Here is a 16,886-nt window from a genome sequence, read left to right on the forward strand (position 1 = left end):
CACTTTTCTTGTTTTTTTAAGATATTTATTTATTTTAGAGAGAAGGAGTGCGGGGACATGCAGAGGGAGAGAAAGAGAGAGAGAGAGAGAGAGAAAGGCAAAAACAAACTTTCTGCTAAGTGTGGAGCCCCACTCAGGGTTCAAATTCATAACCTGAAATCATGACCTAAGCCCAAAACAAGAGTGGGAGGATTACCCGATTGAGCAACCCAGGAGCCCCTTAACTTTTCTTTTTTATGATGAACTTCTATTGTTTTGATAACTATCCTAGCAATTTATATAAAACCTTCATTTGGGATTTGTCTGATATTTCACTCAAGATTAAACTGAGGTTATGGTTATTGGAGGAAAGGTCACAGAGGCAAACTGCCATTTGCATCACATCATGCCAGTGTGTGCACACTTTAAATGTGACTCATCACCATTGCTGTCAACCTTGATCACCTGGTTGAGATGGTGTTGCCACATTTCTCCTTTGTAAAATTACTCCCCCACCGCATTCCACAGTGTGCCTTTTAGAAGGAACTCATCTGTGTACAGCCCACAAATAAGAGACCGAGAGTTATCTCATAGCCATTTGGGAGCATAGTACTACAATATCATTAGGAATTCTTTTTTATGGGAGATTTGTCTATTATTATCTCTTTATTAGTTATTTATTTAAGTGGTTTTATCATTATGAACTTTTGGATTTTGTAAACTATGAGGTGTATTTGAATTCAATGTCATTGATGTGTTGCTCAGATTTTTTTCCAGCTTTTGGCACTTGAGGGGGGTGGCGAGGCCTATCCATTATCTCTTGTCTCCCTTTGGCATATTCTCATTACAGCGTCAGTGACTGTACGTGTGTGTGTGTTAGCATCCGTACCCTCTAGCGTTACAAGATGCTCCAATTCATCTTGTACAATCCTGGCCCCAGACCTAGAATCAGCCATTTCTTTAAGAAGTCCTAATTCACTTTCTTGATAATGGTACCAGATACCAAGTCCTGGGCACTAGATCACTAGATAATCAGTTTTTTTTAAAATTCTAGTCAAATAGGTCATTTATGGAACAAATAAACACCTTTAATCGCAAGAAGGATCAGCTTTATCCCATAATTTATTAATTCATATTGAAGTTTAAGTTCTCTAGTACATCTAGCTCAAGTGTGCTTAATTAAAAGGGAAGAGACACTTTAGGGAATGACCTTCCCCAGACTCCTATATTTTGCATCACTCCTGTTTAAATACTACTGTAGGAAAAACATTTCCCAGGAAAAATTCCACGTGAGAGTGGATTTCAGAAAGTGTGGGATGAATCAAGGGCCAGCATGGTCGTCTGCCATGTGGGCGAGAACCTGAGCTTCAGTTACAGCAAAGAGATCAAACAGAATTTTTGAAACACTTTTTTAAATTCTCATTTGAATAAAGACTGGCCAAATGATCTTGCAAAGAAAAGAGGACGACTGAACATCCTATCCTTTGCTTAAACTCTTATCAAAACTGGTAAGATTTGTGTTGGGGATTAACTTACTTGTATTTAATACACAGAGAAAATTTATCTGATCAGTGTCACAGTGTGCACCCAACACATAAAAGGCATTTGCAGATGGATAGAAAATTTAGGGAACTTTCTAGAAGTGTTTTACCATCTAAGGTGAGAAGTTGGAGTAAAAGAAGTGGACAGCAGCTCCTGGTGGAGAGATAAGCAAATAGAAATAATATCTATTGAGGGAATAGATAGGAAAAAGATAAGAAATGCTCCTTGGAGATGATGATTTTGCTTTGGGTGGAGTAGGATTCCCTTTTCAGTGGTAACTGAGTATTGAATAGGACCAAACATTATTGGGTTGTATCAATATGAAATTCTCCTAATTCTTTCACTCATTTTATGAATACTTATTAAAAACATACTTTTTGAGATGCTTAAATACAGCAGTTAGATAAAAATTACCCTCCTTATGTTTCTTCTTTCTAATATATGACATTCTTGACATTCTTATATCTATTATTATGTGAACTAAATAAATGTCTCAGTCTGTATCTCTATTGCGTAGATGATAGATCAATTTGTAGATTGTTAGATAGAAATATCAACAGATAGATATCTTTCATAATACCTAGTTGTTAGAAACCACAAACAAGTTTTTATTCCTCTTTGGAGAAGAGTTGGACAAAGAACATATTTGGACCTCATAAAACTATAGGGGAACCTGTAGTGAATGGCAGTGTGGTTGGGGCATGAGGTGGTAGAGAGCTTGAATCCAGAATTGACTCTACAGCGGACTCACCCTCTTTCTCAGACATTTAAACTTTCCTCTGGCCCTGGCAATCTTGCTGTCCCTGCAGCCCATGTCAGAAGACAGTTCTTATGAACCAATAATATGCCAATGTGATTAACAAACCATCTGCTAAGACGAGGTTTTTAAAAGCTTTATATTTAATGCAGCATGATTATGATACATTTTCATCTAACAAAGGGAATATTTTAAGGGAAAAGTCATCCTCCTAACTTTGATTCCAAGGATGTAATTTATACTATATATGATTTACTAATTTTAAAAGTCCAAAGTTTTAGGGGCTCTGGGTGAGTATGTTGGTTAAGTATCAAACTATGACCCAAGTCATGATCTCAGGGTCCTGGGATCAAGCCCTGTATTAGGCTCCCTGCTCAGCAGAAAGTCTGCTTCTCAGCCTGCCCCTTCTTCCATTTTTGCTTACTCTCTCTCTCTCCTTCTCTATTTTTATTATTCTCTCAAATGAATAAAATATTTTAAAAAATAAAATCAAAATTAGAATGTTTTGTGATATAAGCTGAATTTAGAACTGTAAAAAAGTAGAAAATATTTAGAGTTCAAATAACAGGAAATAAACTTAGTCAAGATAACATTAAAATATGTTTGTGGACTGGACCAATTTACTGAATGTTCACTGCTAAAATACGGATTGTTTCTCTCTTATCCTCTCTGTCTGTCTCGCTTTCTCTCTTTTAGGTTTCATCAAGAAAAAGACTATCAAATGTTTCTACATCATTCCTTGATTGTTCAGAATATTTACTGTAAGAACTTTATAACTGAATTCCCAGGCTGAAGTAGTGTGAAAGCACATTATGTAAATCATGATGAATTTTCCTGATTTTGCAGATTTCTAACCTATTAAGTCCTTGCTATAAACTAAAAACAAAACAAAACAAAACCACATTCAGGTCAGAAAGATACCCTCGGATACCAAATTATCTAAATTAATGTTTATTATGCCTGAAGAATCAGGTGTCTATCGTTATTGATATATGTCATTGTTTCAATAAACAGCCATGTGAAAATTGTGAATAAATATTATCATTTCCACTTTATTAAGGAGAAAACAACATAGACAGTAGGGATAATGTACTGGTAACTGGCACTTCCACAATCATGCATATAGATTTGATTCCCAAATGGGGTGTATTCATTTCATAATAATTTTCCTTGACATTATTTCTAACCTGCGCTTTCTCCACTTTGCCTGAAATAATGCAGCAAAATAACAGCGTAACAGAGTTCATACTGTTAGGACTAACCCAAGATCCTATGAGACAGAAAATGGTATTTGTAATCTTCTCCATTTTATATGTGGGAACTGTGGTTGGGAATTTGCTTATTATTGTGACCATCAAGTCTAGCCGGACACTTGGGAGCCCCATGTACTTTTTCTTATTTTATTTGTCCCTTGCTGATTCCTGCTTTTCAACTTCCACAGCCCCCAGACTAATTGTGGATTCACTCTCTGCAAAAAAAATCATAACTTACAATGAGTGCATGACTCAAGTCTTTGCACTACACTTATTTGGCTCCATGGAGATCTTTGTCCTCATCCTAATGGCCTTTGACCGGTATGTGGCCATCTGTATGCCTTTACGTTACCCAACCATCATGAGACGGCAGGTCTGCACCATCCTAATTGTTCTGGCATGGATTGGATCTTTTATCCATTCTACAGCCCAGATTATCCTGGCTTTGAGATTGCCCTTCTGTGGACCCAATTTGATTGATCATTACTGCTGTGATTTGCAGCCCTTGCTGAAACTTGCCTGCATGGACACTTATGTGATCAACCTACTGTTGGTGTCTAATAGTGGGGCCATTTGCTCAAGCAGTTTTGTGATTCTGATGATCTCCTACATTGTCATCTTGCATTCCCTGCGAAACCACAGTGCAGAAGGGAAGAAAAAAGCTCTCTCTACTTGCACTTCTCACATCATTGTAGTAATCTTATTCTTTGGTCCATGTATATTCATTTATACACGCCCGCCAACTACTTTCCCCATGGACAAGATGGTAACTGTATTTTATACTATTGGGACACCTTTTCTCAATCCACTTATCTACACACTGAGGAATGCAGAAGTGAAAAATGCCATGAAAAATCTATGGCATGTCAAAATTACCTCAGAAAGCAAAAGATGAATTGAGGACTTTGGTTGATTACTTAATCTGTGGAAATATCAAATATGATACAGTATATCCTGACTTTCCCAAAGAACTCAAATGTTTTACACACAAAATTTCCTTACTTTTTCTCTGTACTTCTGCCCTCAAACTAGTAGCTTTCCTCATATTACCAGCCTGATTCTTTCTTTTCTTGAAAGCTCAATTCTGACATTACTGATTGTGAGATACTCCTCACATCTCAGTCTACACTCTGGTATGATAAGATGAAAGATATTTATACACAATCGTGACTGTTCTAACAGTGAGTATTCATAAATAAAGTAGAGCCAGTACTCTGTGTCTTGTAATTACCTTTATATACATTTCAGATAAGGTATCCTGCTTTCTTTGAACACATTCAGAGCAAAGAAACTAATATTTTGCGTAAGAAATTCTTTTCATTATATTTTCATTTAATATTAGTTTATCTTTAAAACGTCCATACATGTGAAAGGCCAAAAGGATATATTTTTTTCTTAATTATATCTAATTATATAAGATTATAATAATTTTTCTTATTGTTTCCTTTCATGATTAAAATAACTGAACACTGTGTATATGATTTTTAAGATGTTGTATTACAAAGGTCTTGAGATATTCCACTAATTTGTGTGATTGGTATATAAGTACTATATCAAGAGAATTCTATTAGTCAAACAGGGAATGCTATCTGTTGTCAAGACTAAATAAAAATTTAAAATAAACCATAGATACAACATATTTTCTGAGACTGAATACAATAAGGTAGAAGTTAGTTTGAAGGAAAACAATGTTTATTATTTCACTTCAAGTTGGTTGTTATTAATGGAATAAAAGTACCAGGGACATTCAGGAATATTCATTTGATCAGTCTCCAGTTAATGAAGTTAGAGAGAACCTACTTTTGCAGCAGGAAACCACTTTATTTCTCTGTATGTGCTTTCCTTGTAAAGGGGTATTATCTATTCACAAGTTAGAATTGCCAGTAGAATTTTGATGCTCATAGTGAGCAGAAGGATTAACAGCCATGCCTTGGATATGAGCATGCGAGGTGTTATGAACTTTTAAAATTCATTGATTTCTGTGTACTAAACCAAAGGAATACATGCACCTCAATGTCTGTAGCAGCATTATTTGCAATAGCTATTTGCAATGACAAGGATAGAGCTAGAAAGTATTATGCTAAGTGAAACAACTCTGAGAAATATGATTTCATTCATGTGGAATTTTAGAAACAAAACAAATGACTGTGAAGAAAAAAAAGAGAGAGGGCAAACCAAGAAAGAGACTCTTCAATGTAGAGAACAAACTGATGGTTACCAGAGGGGAGATGAGTAGGAAGATGGGTTAAATAGATGATGGAAAATAAGGAGTACACTTCTTATGATGAGCTGGATGTGGATGCAAGTGTTGAATCACTAAATTGTATACCTGGAACTCTTATTACACTGAGCATAAAGTCTCCCAGCTCCATCCATGCTGTTTCAAATGGCAGAATTTTCTTCTTTTTAAAGTCTGCATCATATACACCTCCCATTTTCCATATTGATTCATCAGTCAAGTCCACACCATGGCTACTGTGGATAATGATGCAATGAACCTAGGAATACAGATAGCCCTTCACAATTGTGATTTCAGATCCTTTGGATGTAACCTAACAATAGGGTTGATGGATGGTAGTCCTACTTTTAATTTTTGAAGAACATGTATACTCTTTTCCATAATATCTGTGCTAATTTACACACCCATTAATAGCACACATGGGATCCCTTTTCTCACATCCTCCCCAACATTTCAGATTTATTTTCTTGATGATAGTTGTTCTAACAGTTGTTTAGTGATATCTCATTATAATTTTGATTTGCCTTTCCCTGATGATGAGTGATATTGAGCACATTTTGATGTACCTGTTGGCCATTTGTAGGTCTTTAGAAAAGTGTCTATTGAGTTCTTCTGCCTATTTTTAATCAGAGGATTTGAAGATCCACATGAAATCTCCATACCTTCTGCTCAATTTTCTTATGAACCTGAAACTCTTCTATAAGATAGAGTCTATCATTTAAAAGATGTTAAGAGGAAGATAAAGTGGAATATTAGACAAAAACCATCTACTCAATTACCTCAAAAGAAAATAGAAAATAAATAAAGTAAGTTATAAAGGGGAAAAAAGTAAACCACAATGAGATAAACTTATTCCCCCCAATTTAATAATTACATTAAATACAAATACACTTCATATGAAAGACAGAAGTTTTCAGGATAGACAGAATAATCTTCAACTAAGAAAAATAATGGACTAAAGATACACATGTCAGTATGATAAATCCCAGAAGAAGAGACCATGTACGATGAGTAAATGCCAGGATTCAATTTACATGAAGCTATAAACAACACAGAGCTCAGCAGATAGTCTGCTTAAGATTCTCTCTACCCTTCACTACAACCCACCCCACAGCTAATATACTCATATGTCCTCTAACTTTTAGAAAAAAAAAGAAATATTAGTATTTGCTTAGGACTGTGTTGATGGTGATGGAGAAGAATAAGTGACTGTGAATGAGTTTGCAATTTCTTGATAAGAAGGCAAAGGTGTTGTAAAATTAGGTACTGTAGATTGTTTCACAGTCTTCCTTACCAAAAAGCATTACATTATATACTCTAAATAAGTGAATTTAATAGTTTGTGCTTTATATCTCAAAGCTGTTAAAAAGAGATAAATGTTAAGTCTAGTGATCATCTGTATAGAATAAAAGGCCATACAAGCAACTATTACTAAAATTTTATTTATGATGAACAGAATATATGTAAATGTTGTATTAAAATTACTGTATAATGATGACTTTAGATCTATTATGATTAAAATGTTAAATGAACAACATTGCATTTGATAACTTAATTTGCATCATTCACACAAATGGCTTTTTTGTAATTTATTATCAGGAAATAAATAGGATGTGGCCTAAGAAAAGGCCATCTGTTTCTAATCTGCAAAATGTTGTCATATGAATTATACCCAGGACATGTGCTTCAGCAGACAAGTGCAGAGCCCAGTGTTGCCCAATAAAGGTGAAGTTTCTATGTGATGCTGAAGAAGCCTATGCTCCAGGTGCCTAGAGCACAGCACAAAGCCCCAGCTGGAGCTGAGCGATGTAGGTAAGAACCAAACATTATAGTCAGGAAATCCTGACAGGTCCAGCTCCAATGAAACAGCCTCAAATGTCTGTCCTCATAAAAATTAGATAATGTTCTTCTTTGGAGTATTACCATTTGTGGCAACATCATCATTGTGGGCATTAAGCTAAATAAATCAAACAGAAAGACAAAAACTATATATGATCTCATTTACATGTGGAATATTAAAAAATAGATCAATAAATGGAATTCACAGATACAGAGAACAGATCGGTGGTTGCCAGAGTAGGAGATAGGAAGGGTGGGTGAAGGGGTACCAAAGGAAGGAACTTCCAGTTATAAAATAAGCAAATTACATCATGGAATATAATAATATACAACACAGTGAATGTAGTTAGTAACACTATATTCTTTATTTAAAAATTGCAAAGAGTAGTTATTAAAAGTTTATATCACAAGAAAAAATATAACTGTGTGGTGATGGTTGCTAACTTGATTTATTGTGATCATTTTGAAATAAATGCAATGTTGAATCATTAAGATGTATACCTGAAAACACTAATAATGTTAATTACATCTCAAATTTTAAAGAAGTGGAATCTATGTCTCCATGCTTTCTTCTGGGCTAAAATTGTGACATAAGTCACATGTAATCTTACCCACATGAACAGAAGGTGATAAAAGTCATGTTGTATATTCCCTAAAAGTTGGTGTGAAAGGCCTTATAGCTTTTGCTTTTGTGAAACAATGAATGCTCTGAAACAACCATGGTGTTTTATAGCCCAACCTACACTCCTGAAGAGTGAATGAGAACTGACATACCTGAGCAGAAGCAGAATGCTGGATGTAATAATGAGGCCATCTTGGACCATGTACTACATTCATACTCCATTTAAGTCGTTGGGAGCATTTCCAGGTGAAACCAGGAGCTGTAGCACCCAGCTAAATCTAGGCCACATTGTAGAATCATAAAGAAATAAATTCATTTTATTTTTAAGTCTTTAAGTTTTGTTTCGCAATTTAAAACTACTATTTGGGGGAGGGAGGTACCGGGTGGCCCAGGTGGTTAAACACCTACCTTCAACTCAGGTCAGGATCTCAGGGTGCTGGAACCTAGCCCTGCCTGGGGCTCTCGGCTAGCCAGAGTCTGCTTCTCCCTCTCCCTCTCCCTCTCTGTGTGCATTCTCTCTCTCTCTCTCTCTCTCTCTCTCAAATTAATAAAAGAAAAATCTTTTTTAAAAAATAAAACCACTAATTTAAGGATTAAATTTTGTGGTTGGAAGTCACTATTTTTTGCTTCATATTATTTCTCTATATATAGCAGTAGTAAGTTTACACACCGACTAGGTTCACACAAGGCAGAAATAGAAGATAAACACTATAAAGTTTCAGGGGACTGTCACATGGGTAGAGTTCTTAAGAATCTTGAGGCATAACAGTGAAGATATTCTCTTAATTAAAAAAAGAAGTGTTTCCTATTCACATCTCCTAACAGTAGGAAAGAAGCACACTACCTTATGGGCTTTATATCCAGGGAGTACATATACTGGATGAGAGGGCACTATTTCAAATCTTGTATTACGTGACTCTAAAGATGACTAGTTTCAGGAGGACCTACTGACATGGGTAAAGCAGGAAAGAGTCAAATTCCTTTGGAATAAAGGTGAATATCACCAGTTCAGTCAAGCAACAAGTCAAGGTATAAGCTAATACCTTAGTGTGAGGCACAGCAAGCATCATACCCAGATTTTTAGGTGTCACCCAGATTCCTGCACTCCTTATAGCCAGAAATGTCTTGGCAGTGGCCTGCATTTCATCATGATACTAAAAGACCATAGATGAAGAGAGTTATGGAAACTATTCTCCATCTTTAAGTCACTTGTGGGCCTGACCTAACAGGACTTTGGCTTACATCCATGTGGGCACTCTGAACCCTATCCATAGATATTCCCTGTGCTGCTGAGGTAGTAGATATTGTCTGACATGATCAGAACCCAAAGCTTCTCAGGGACTTTCCCCATCAAGTTTGCTTTCTGCTATGAATTTGGGCTCGGTCTTTTCCTACAACTGAAATAAGAGTCCAGGGTCATGGTCACACAGAGGTGCAAATGGCCCACTGTGGGGTGAACTTTGGCCAAAGGGAAAGAAAATACAACAACAGCTACATTTTCCCACTTTGTGGCTATTAACATATTGGAAAAGGAACATATGTATTCTCTCTTAAAAGGTCCAATGAGGTCAAGAAATTAACCATGTAAGTGGTGAAACCAGATAGAAATATACAGCTTGTGAGTTCCCTCTAAGAGTAGAAAGTGGGAAGGGTCTGGCATTTTGTCCAAAATGTATGTATGTAAAGAAGAAGTAGGTTTGATGAGAATAGGAAGGGAAAAGAAAGGAAAGAATAGGAACAGGAGAGGAATAAGAAAGAATGTTAGTAGTGAAGTTTCAACTTTGATGTCTTACACTCAAAAATAGAAGAATAAAAGCTTGCGGAACAATTTGTCCCAAGTATAAACTAGAAGTGAATTTCCCAGCAATTTCTCCAGACATCAGCAGAGATTCAATTAAAAAGAAAACCAGTGAACTCCAAGGCACTATTGAACCAACTCTTTTCCAATCAAATAGAACTTTCAAAAGAGTAGAAGAAATAAATTTCAATCGGGAAATACCCCAAAATAGATATTTTAATATATTCATTATATTAAATATTTAATATATATCTATATATATTTAAACATATTAATCCCATGAACAAGATATCAGTCATAAAACAATTATGTCTGTTTACTGAAATAGTTTAGAACCATGTTATGGTCCTAAATCAACAATTTTTTTTTTTTTTAGATTTTATTTATTTACTCATGAGAGACACACAGAGAGAGGCAGAGACATAGGTGGAGGGAGAAGCAGGCTCCATGCAGAGAGCCCGACGTGGGACTCAATCCCAGGACACCAAGATCATGTCCTGAGCTGAAGGCAGAGGCTCAACTGCTGAGCCACCCAGGAATCCCCTAAATCAACAATTGATTTGTTTTTAAATTTAGCAAATAAAGAAAACTTTAAACGTTTTTAACAAGCTGAAAAGACACCTTGAAATTAAAGTTTATTGTCAGTTCTTGTGGTTCCGAATATGGAGGGTGACTTTGGAGAAAGGCTTTCCCCAAGGTCATTAACATTTTGCATCATTCTCTTTAAGCAGACTTTATACGAAGTAGAGAAAGGAGAATTTGTTGCCATACAAACTATGAAATGGCAAGTTTGAGCAGTTTAAAGACAGAAACAGTAAGGACAATACATGATTACTATCAGATTTTGGGGTTTTAGGGTCAGAGATTCCCTGATATTAATTATTCACAAAGCAATTATAAGTTATCACTCTCTTGTGGATAGCTTCACAAAAACTACCTCAGAAGGGATAGAAAAATAAAAGTTAAGCCCTCCACAATACTAATGAGTTTTATTTCTTCTAAAGTTAAAATAAAAAGGATTATAGAAAAAGAGAATTAATAAAATTGCTATATTTTGAATACCTGCAAGATACTTGCAGGAAACTGGTTTCAGAAATAAGGGGAGAATAATTTTTATTTTTCTTTGACTCATTATTTTTTTAGTTAATAGATGTTTAATAATAATTCCTCAGAAATCCTCAAATATTGAGTCTGAAGATGAGAAATTAACACATATTTCACTTCCCCTCTTTCAATTCCAACGGGTCTCAATGAGTGTCCAGCAGTTCCTTTCACTGCTTTGTCTTCTTTTATCTCTGCCTCTTCATCAGGGTTTCATGGCTATTCCAGGCCAACAGAATAGACTTAAATTCATAGTAGAAAGAATTGTTCATATGATAGATGACAATGAAACTGAAATTTTCTTGTTTCACAAATGGGATAATAACAAAAGCCCCATAAAGCTAAGCACTTTATCTAGATTTACAGCACTATTGTCTCACAATGAGACATATTTAATTTTTGTCCTTTTCTTTTTTAGAAAATATTTTATTTATTTATTTATGAGACACACAGAGAGAGAGAGAGAGAGAGAGGCAGAGACATAGGCAAAGTGAGACGCAGGCTCCCTGAGGGGATCCCAATGTAAGATTCAATCCCAGGACTCCAGGATCACTACCTGAGCCAAAGGCAGATGCTCAATCACTGAGCCACTCAGGTGCCCCTCTTGTTCTTTTCTAACTGTACCCACCACCTCTTGAATATAAGAGATTGATGTCAAATAGGAGATCATAAATTCATGTATTCAAATACCAGAGTGTTCTAAGAAGACCTGTGGATGTCACCCACACTCAACTACTTGAACACTCATGGCAATATTAACAAGGGAAAATATGGGTACATGTTTACATTTCTGTGACAAAAATAATTGGTCATCATTTTCTTGGCCATGTACTTTCATGTATATTTGCTCTGATACTACCTTTTCAGGGGATAAGATGATGGCTGTATTTTACACCATTATCACCCTCATGTTAAATCCTCTGATCCACACCCTGAGAAACACAGAAGTAAAGAATGCAATGAAAAGACTGTGGGGCAGGAAGATTTTGTCAGAGGCTAATGGTAAATAGTTGAAAGTAACAAGTTAAGCTGGATGATCTCATTGATTCAATTAAGACAGTAATAACAACCTCATATGGGTTTTGGAGGAACAAAGAAAAGAATAACACATTCTACACAACTAAGGTATTATTTATCATCATTGTCATATTTGTTTTAATAGTTCATATGTAGGTAAATTTTCTGAAAGTTCTTTGCCAGAGGGATCTTATTAAATTGAGATCAGAAGAATCATACTGGACAACCTTGTTTTCTCTTTCTAATTCTGGCCTGTTTGCATTTTCCTTAAAGAATGAGAGTCTACTGTGAAAGATTTAAGGTCATTTTCTAGCATTTAGTAGTGTGATAGAAACATATTGAGCACTCAATATGGATATGTTGCATGCACAAAAGAATACAGGAAAATAACAGAGATCTAAGCTATAGGGTTCTGATCTAAGCCCTGCAAAACACAATAGAAATGAAATCTAGCAAGGCTCCAAATGGAGGGGAGGTGTATGTACATGAAAAAGAAATAAAACATAAAATACACTTAAAAAACAAAAGACCTGTTCTCATCCTCTGCTCTTGGGAGAAAGTTTTCCATTCTCTAGGACTCATTTTTTTTTTTTTACCCAAAAAGTAAGGAAATGGGAAAAAGTTGCCTCTAGTATCCCCATTGAAATTCTAATATCCCATTCATATGCTTCTACTACCTAACTGATCTTAACTTGTCTAAAGCCAGGGGTCCCCAACTAGCATAAAGTTATGAAAAGGAAAAACTGAACAAACTGAATGAAAAAAAAAGATAAAAAAAAAAAGAAAAGAAAACATAGCTGGGATGAGTAGGAGACTTGATTCAAAAAACTGGACAAGTACAACATTGAAATGAATGGCTGAGAAACCGTATTTCCTCCTATGCTGAATCAAACAGTTTTACTGAATACAGTGAGCCATCCATCACACACATCTCACCTACACTTACTGCATTCTGAGCTTTGTTTTTCTGTAACAAATAGAGATATCATTGATAATTCATCTTATTGCTTCATTGTCTTTTGCACAAATCTGATTATTCTAGTTACTGCCAATACTTGGGTAAGTCTTTATGGTAGAGTACGTGTGTGTCTGTATGTGTATATGTGTGTACAGTACATTAAAATATGTACATAGTCTTTGTTTTTTAAAAAAATATTTTATTTATTTATTCATGAGACACACACATACACAGAGAGAGAGAAGCAGAGACACAGGCAGAGGGAGAAGCAAGCTCTATGCAGGGACCTTGATGTGGGATTTGATCCCAGGACTCCAGGATCATGCCCTGAGCCAAAGGCAGGCCCTAAACTGCTTAGCCATCCAGGGATCCTCTGTACATAGTCTTTAAAAAGATTGTCTCTGGAGATGCCTGGGTGGCTCAGTGGTTGAGCATTTGCCTTCTGCTTGGGGCATGATCCTGGAGTCCCAGGATCCAGTCCCACGTTGGGCTCCCTGCATGGAGCCTGCTTCTCCCTCTGCCTGTGTCTCTATTTCTCTCTATCTCTCTCTGTGTCCCTCATGAATAAATAAGTAAAATCTTTAAAAAGAAACAAAAGATAATCTCTGATGTTGATGCATTCACAGATTTGAAGATAAGAAACAACAAAATCATGTTTGTTGTCCCAGCTTGGAATCTCAATGGACTCCTACTTACTCAATTTTTAACGATGGATAGTTTAGTGTTTCTCCAATTTCTTTGATCACTGGACTCATTTGGCCAGACTTTTAAACAGATAACAGTATCTGTGCTATGATTTTCTAATATGTTAGGCCATAGTTAAGGAGTATTTAAAAATCTGTATTTTTAACAAGTTCATCTTGTAATTGCTATACATTCAGTGGCACCTCTGAGCATTTGGACTTGGAAACAGCAGGACTGAATAATACCTGATGCTCTTAGAGCACAAAATGGCTATGAGTCAATGAAATCTAAGGAGCCCTACCTGTTCTACTAACTGATGCAAGGGAACTAAATTTGAACTAAGAAAACAGTGTAATAAATGAATATTATCCTTTTGTAAATTTCCTCCACAACATTTTTTTTAAAGATTTTATTTATTTATTCATGGGAGACACAGAAAGAGAGAGAGAGAGAGAGAGAAAGCCAGAGATACAGGCAAAGGTAGAAGCAGGCTCCATGTAGGGAGCCTGATACGGGACTGGATCCTGGTACTCCAGGATCATGCCCTGGGCTGAAGGCAGGCGCTAAACCGCTGAGCCACCCAGGTATCTCAGCATTTACAACATTCTTTCATTCATGTCTTTGCACTAAAGTCTTTCTAGCCAGAGATGTTATTCTGACATACCTAAGAAGGTAAAAGCTGAGAGATTCATTACTCTCAAAGACCAAGAACCAAGGCATATGAAATAGCATTCCTTTCTTTCAATGGCTTTGTACATTTATTTCATTCACAAAATGTCCTAATGGTCTAGCCCAGAAGAACTCAGAGATTCTACTCTTGGATCCTTGGAAAGAGATGACCAAGAATCATTAGAACCTAGACTCTCCCCAGTTTCAGTAGGAGTGAGACCTGTTTATACCATTCTATATCTACCTAATATGATCACATCATTGGCTATCAACCACTGAAGTTTTATAGTTCCTATATCTTTTCAACCTTTCTGTTGCAGAGGAATAGATATGACTTTGATTAGAGCCTTTGTTGATGAAAAAATAATGGCAAACCTTTTCATTTTCCAGATGAATATTCATTTATTTCATAATGGACAACAATAAAAATGTGTCTCTCTATGTCTTCCTACCACTGGTTACATTTCTGTCCTGGGAGTAGTGAAAACATTTTTAAACATGTTTCCTTGTATCACTCAAATTAACATATAAAAATAGTTTTCATGTTCCTCCATATCTCATCCTTAATAAAAGGGACAGTTCAATAACCATGCATTGCAAAGAATATAGATTTTTTTTAAATTTTTATTTATTTATGATAATCACAGAGAGAGAGAGAGGGGCAGAGACACAGGCAGAGAGAGAAGCAGGCTCCATGCACTGGGAGCCCGACGTGGGATTCCATCCCGGGTCTCCAGGATTGCGCCCTGGGCCAAAGGCAGGCGCCAAACCGCTGTGCCACCCAGGGATCCCAAGAATATAGATTTTAGAAAAATAATTTAGAAATATTACTAAACAAACAACCACAATCCACAAAATATTTCCCTCATAAAGTCAGAACAATACCAGGATGTTCACTCTCACTGCTTATATTTAATAGTTCACTAAATATTTTAGGCTGATACATTGAAAACCACAAGACATTAATGAAAAAGATGAAAGATTACACAAATAAATGGAAAGATATTCTATAGTCATGGATTAGAAAGATTAATATTGTGAAAATGTCTGTAAAACCCAAAGCTATCTATAGATTAAACCAATCATGATCAAAATTCCCAGTGGCATTTTTTTACAGGAAGAGAAAAAAACTATCCTTAGTCTCTTTGGAACCACAAAATACCCTGAATGACCAAAGCAATCCTGAGAAAGATTACTTGATTTTAAGCTGTATAACAAAGCTATAGTAAACAAACAGTATGATATTGGCATAAAAACAGCACATGGAACAGTGGCACAGAATGAAGAACTCAGACAATTGCATACACATATACACAGTCAACTGATTTTTGACAAGTGTCTAAAGCACACAATAGGGAAAGAACAGTATCTTCAAAAAGTAACTTTGAGAAAACGGTATATCCATGAAAAAGAATAAAATAGGACACGTATCTAACACCAGTCACAAAATTAACTTGGATTGAATCAAAGACTTAAACGTAGGACCTAATACCATAGAACTCCCCAAAGAAAACAGAAGGGGAAGGATTTTTGACATTAGTCTTGTAAATTTTTTCCTGGATTGGATAGAAAGAAAAAAAAGCAGACAAAAAAAAAATCCAAAATGAACAAATGGGACTACACTAAACCAAAGAATTCTGCACAGTAAGGAAATGACATTGAAAGGCAATCTACAGAATGAGAAAATATTCACAAAACTTATAACTGTTAAGAAGTAAAAAATAATAAAAGAGAAAAAATTATATTGAATTTATAGAACTTAATAAAAAGTAAGTAAATAAATAATCCAATTATAATTAGGCAAAAGGCCTAAATAGTCATTTTTTCAAAGAAGACATATAAAGGGAAAAAGATATGCAAAGGTACTCAACATTACTATCAGGGAAATGTAAGTTAAAATCACAATTGAATGTCACCTCATATCTGTTCAGATTGTTATTTAAAACAAAGACAAAGGTAACAAATGTTAGCAAGAATGTGGCCAAAAGGAAACCCTTATACACTGTTGGTGGAAATGTAAAATGGCAAGGCCATTAGGGAAAACAATATGGTGAGACCAAAAATTTTAAAAATGTACCACCATAGATATGATTAACCAATCCTACTTCTTTTTAAAAATGAAAAGGCAATCCATGGACTAGGAAAAAAAACTATATAAGCACACACAATTAAAAGTCTGCTTCTCCCTCTGCCTATGTCTCTGCCTCTGTGTTTGTGTGTCTCTAATGAATAAATAAATAAAAGCTTTTAAAAAAAGTAAAGTATATTTAAATTCCAGTTAGGTAACATACAGTTTAATATTAGTTTCAGGTGTACAATATTGTGATTCAACGCTTCCATACAACACTCAGAGGTCATCACAAGTGCTCTCCTTAATCCCCATGATTATTTAACCCATCCCCACCACCTCCCTTCTGGTACCATCACA

The 16,886-nt window shown here is 35.6% G+C and overlaps 1 protein-coding gene across 1 annotated transcript; it reads left to right on the top strand.

Annotated features, from left to right (window-relative positions):
* Positions 1-3,493: 3,493 nt before the first annotated feature.
* OR4C11I (olfactory receptor family 4 subfamily C member 11I) lies at positions 3,494-4,426 on the top strand. Its single transcript, NM_001389030.1, has one exon. It carries the CDS (start codon positions 3,494-3,496, stop codon positions 4,424-4,426), a length of 933 nt encoding a protein of 310 aa, NP_001375959.1.
* Positions 4,427-16,886: the final 12,460 nt, after the last annotated feature.

The sequence above is a fragment of the Canis lupus genome, chromosome 18 (genome assembly GCF_011100685.1).
Source record: "Canis lupus familiaris isolate Mischka breed German Shepherd chromosome 18, alternate assembly UU_Cfam_GSD_1.0, whole genome shotgun sequence".
In the NCBI taxonomy this organism is placed as follows: Eukaryota; Metazoa; Chordata; class Mammalia; order Carnivora; family Canidae; genus Canis; species Canis lupus.

Bases quoted from the DNA above. Each gene is read 5' to 3' on its own strand.
- OR4C11I (NM_001389030.1), top strand. From the start codon at position 3,494: ATGCAGCAAAATAACAGCGTAACAGAGTTCATACTGTTAGGACTAACC.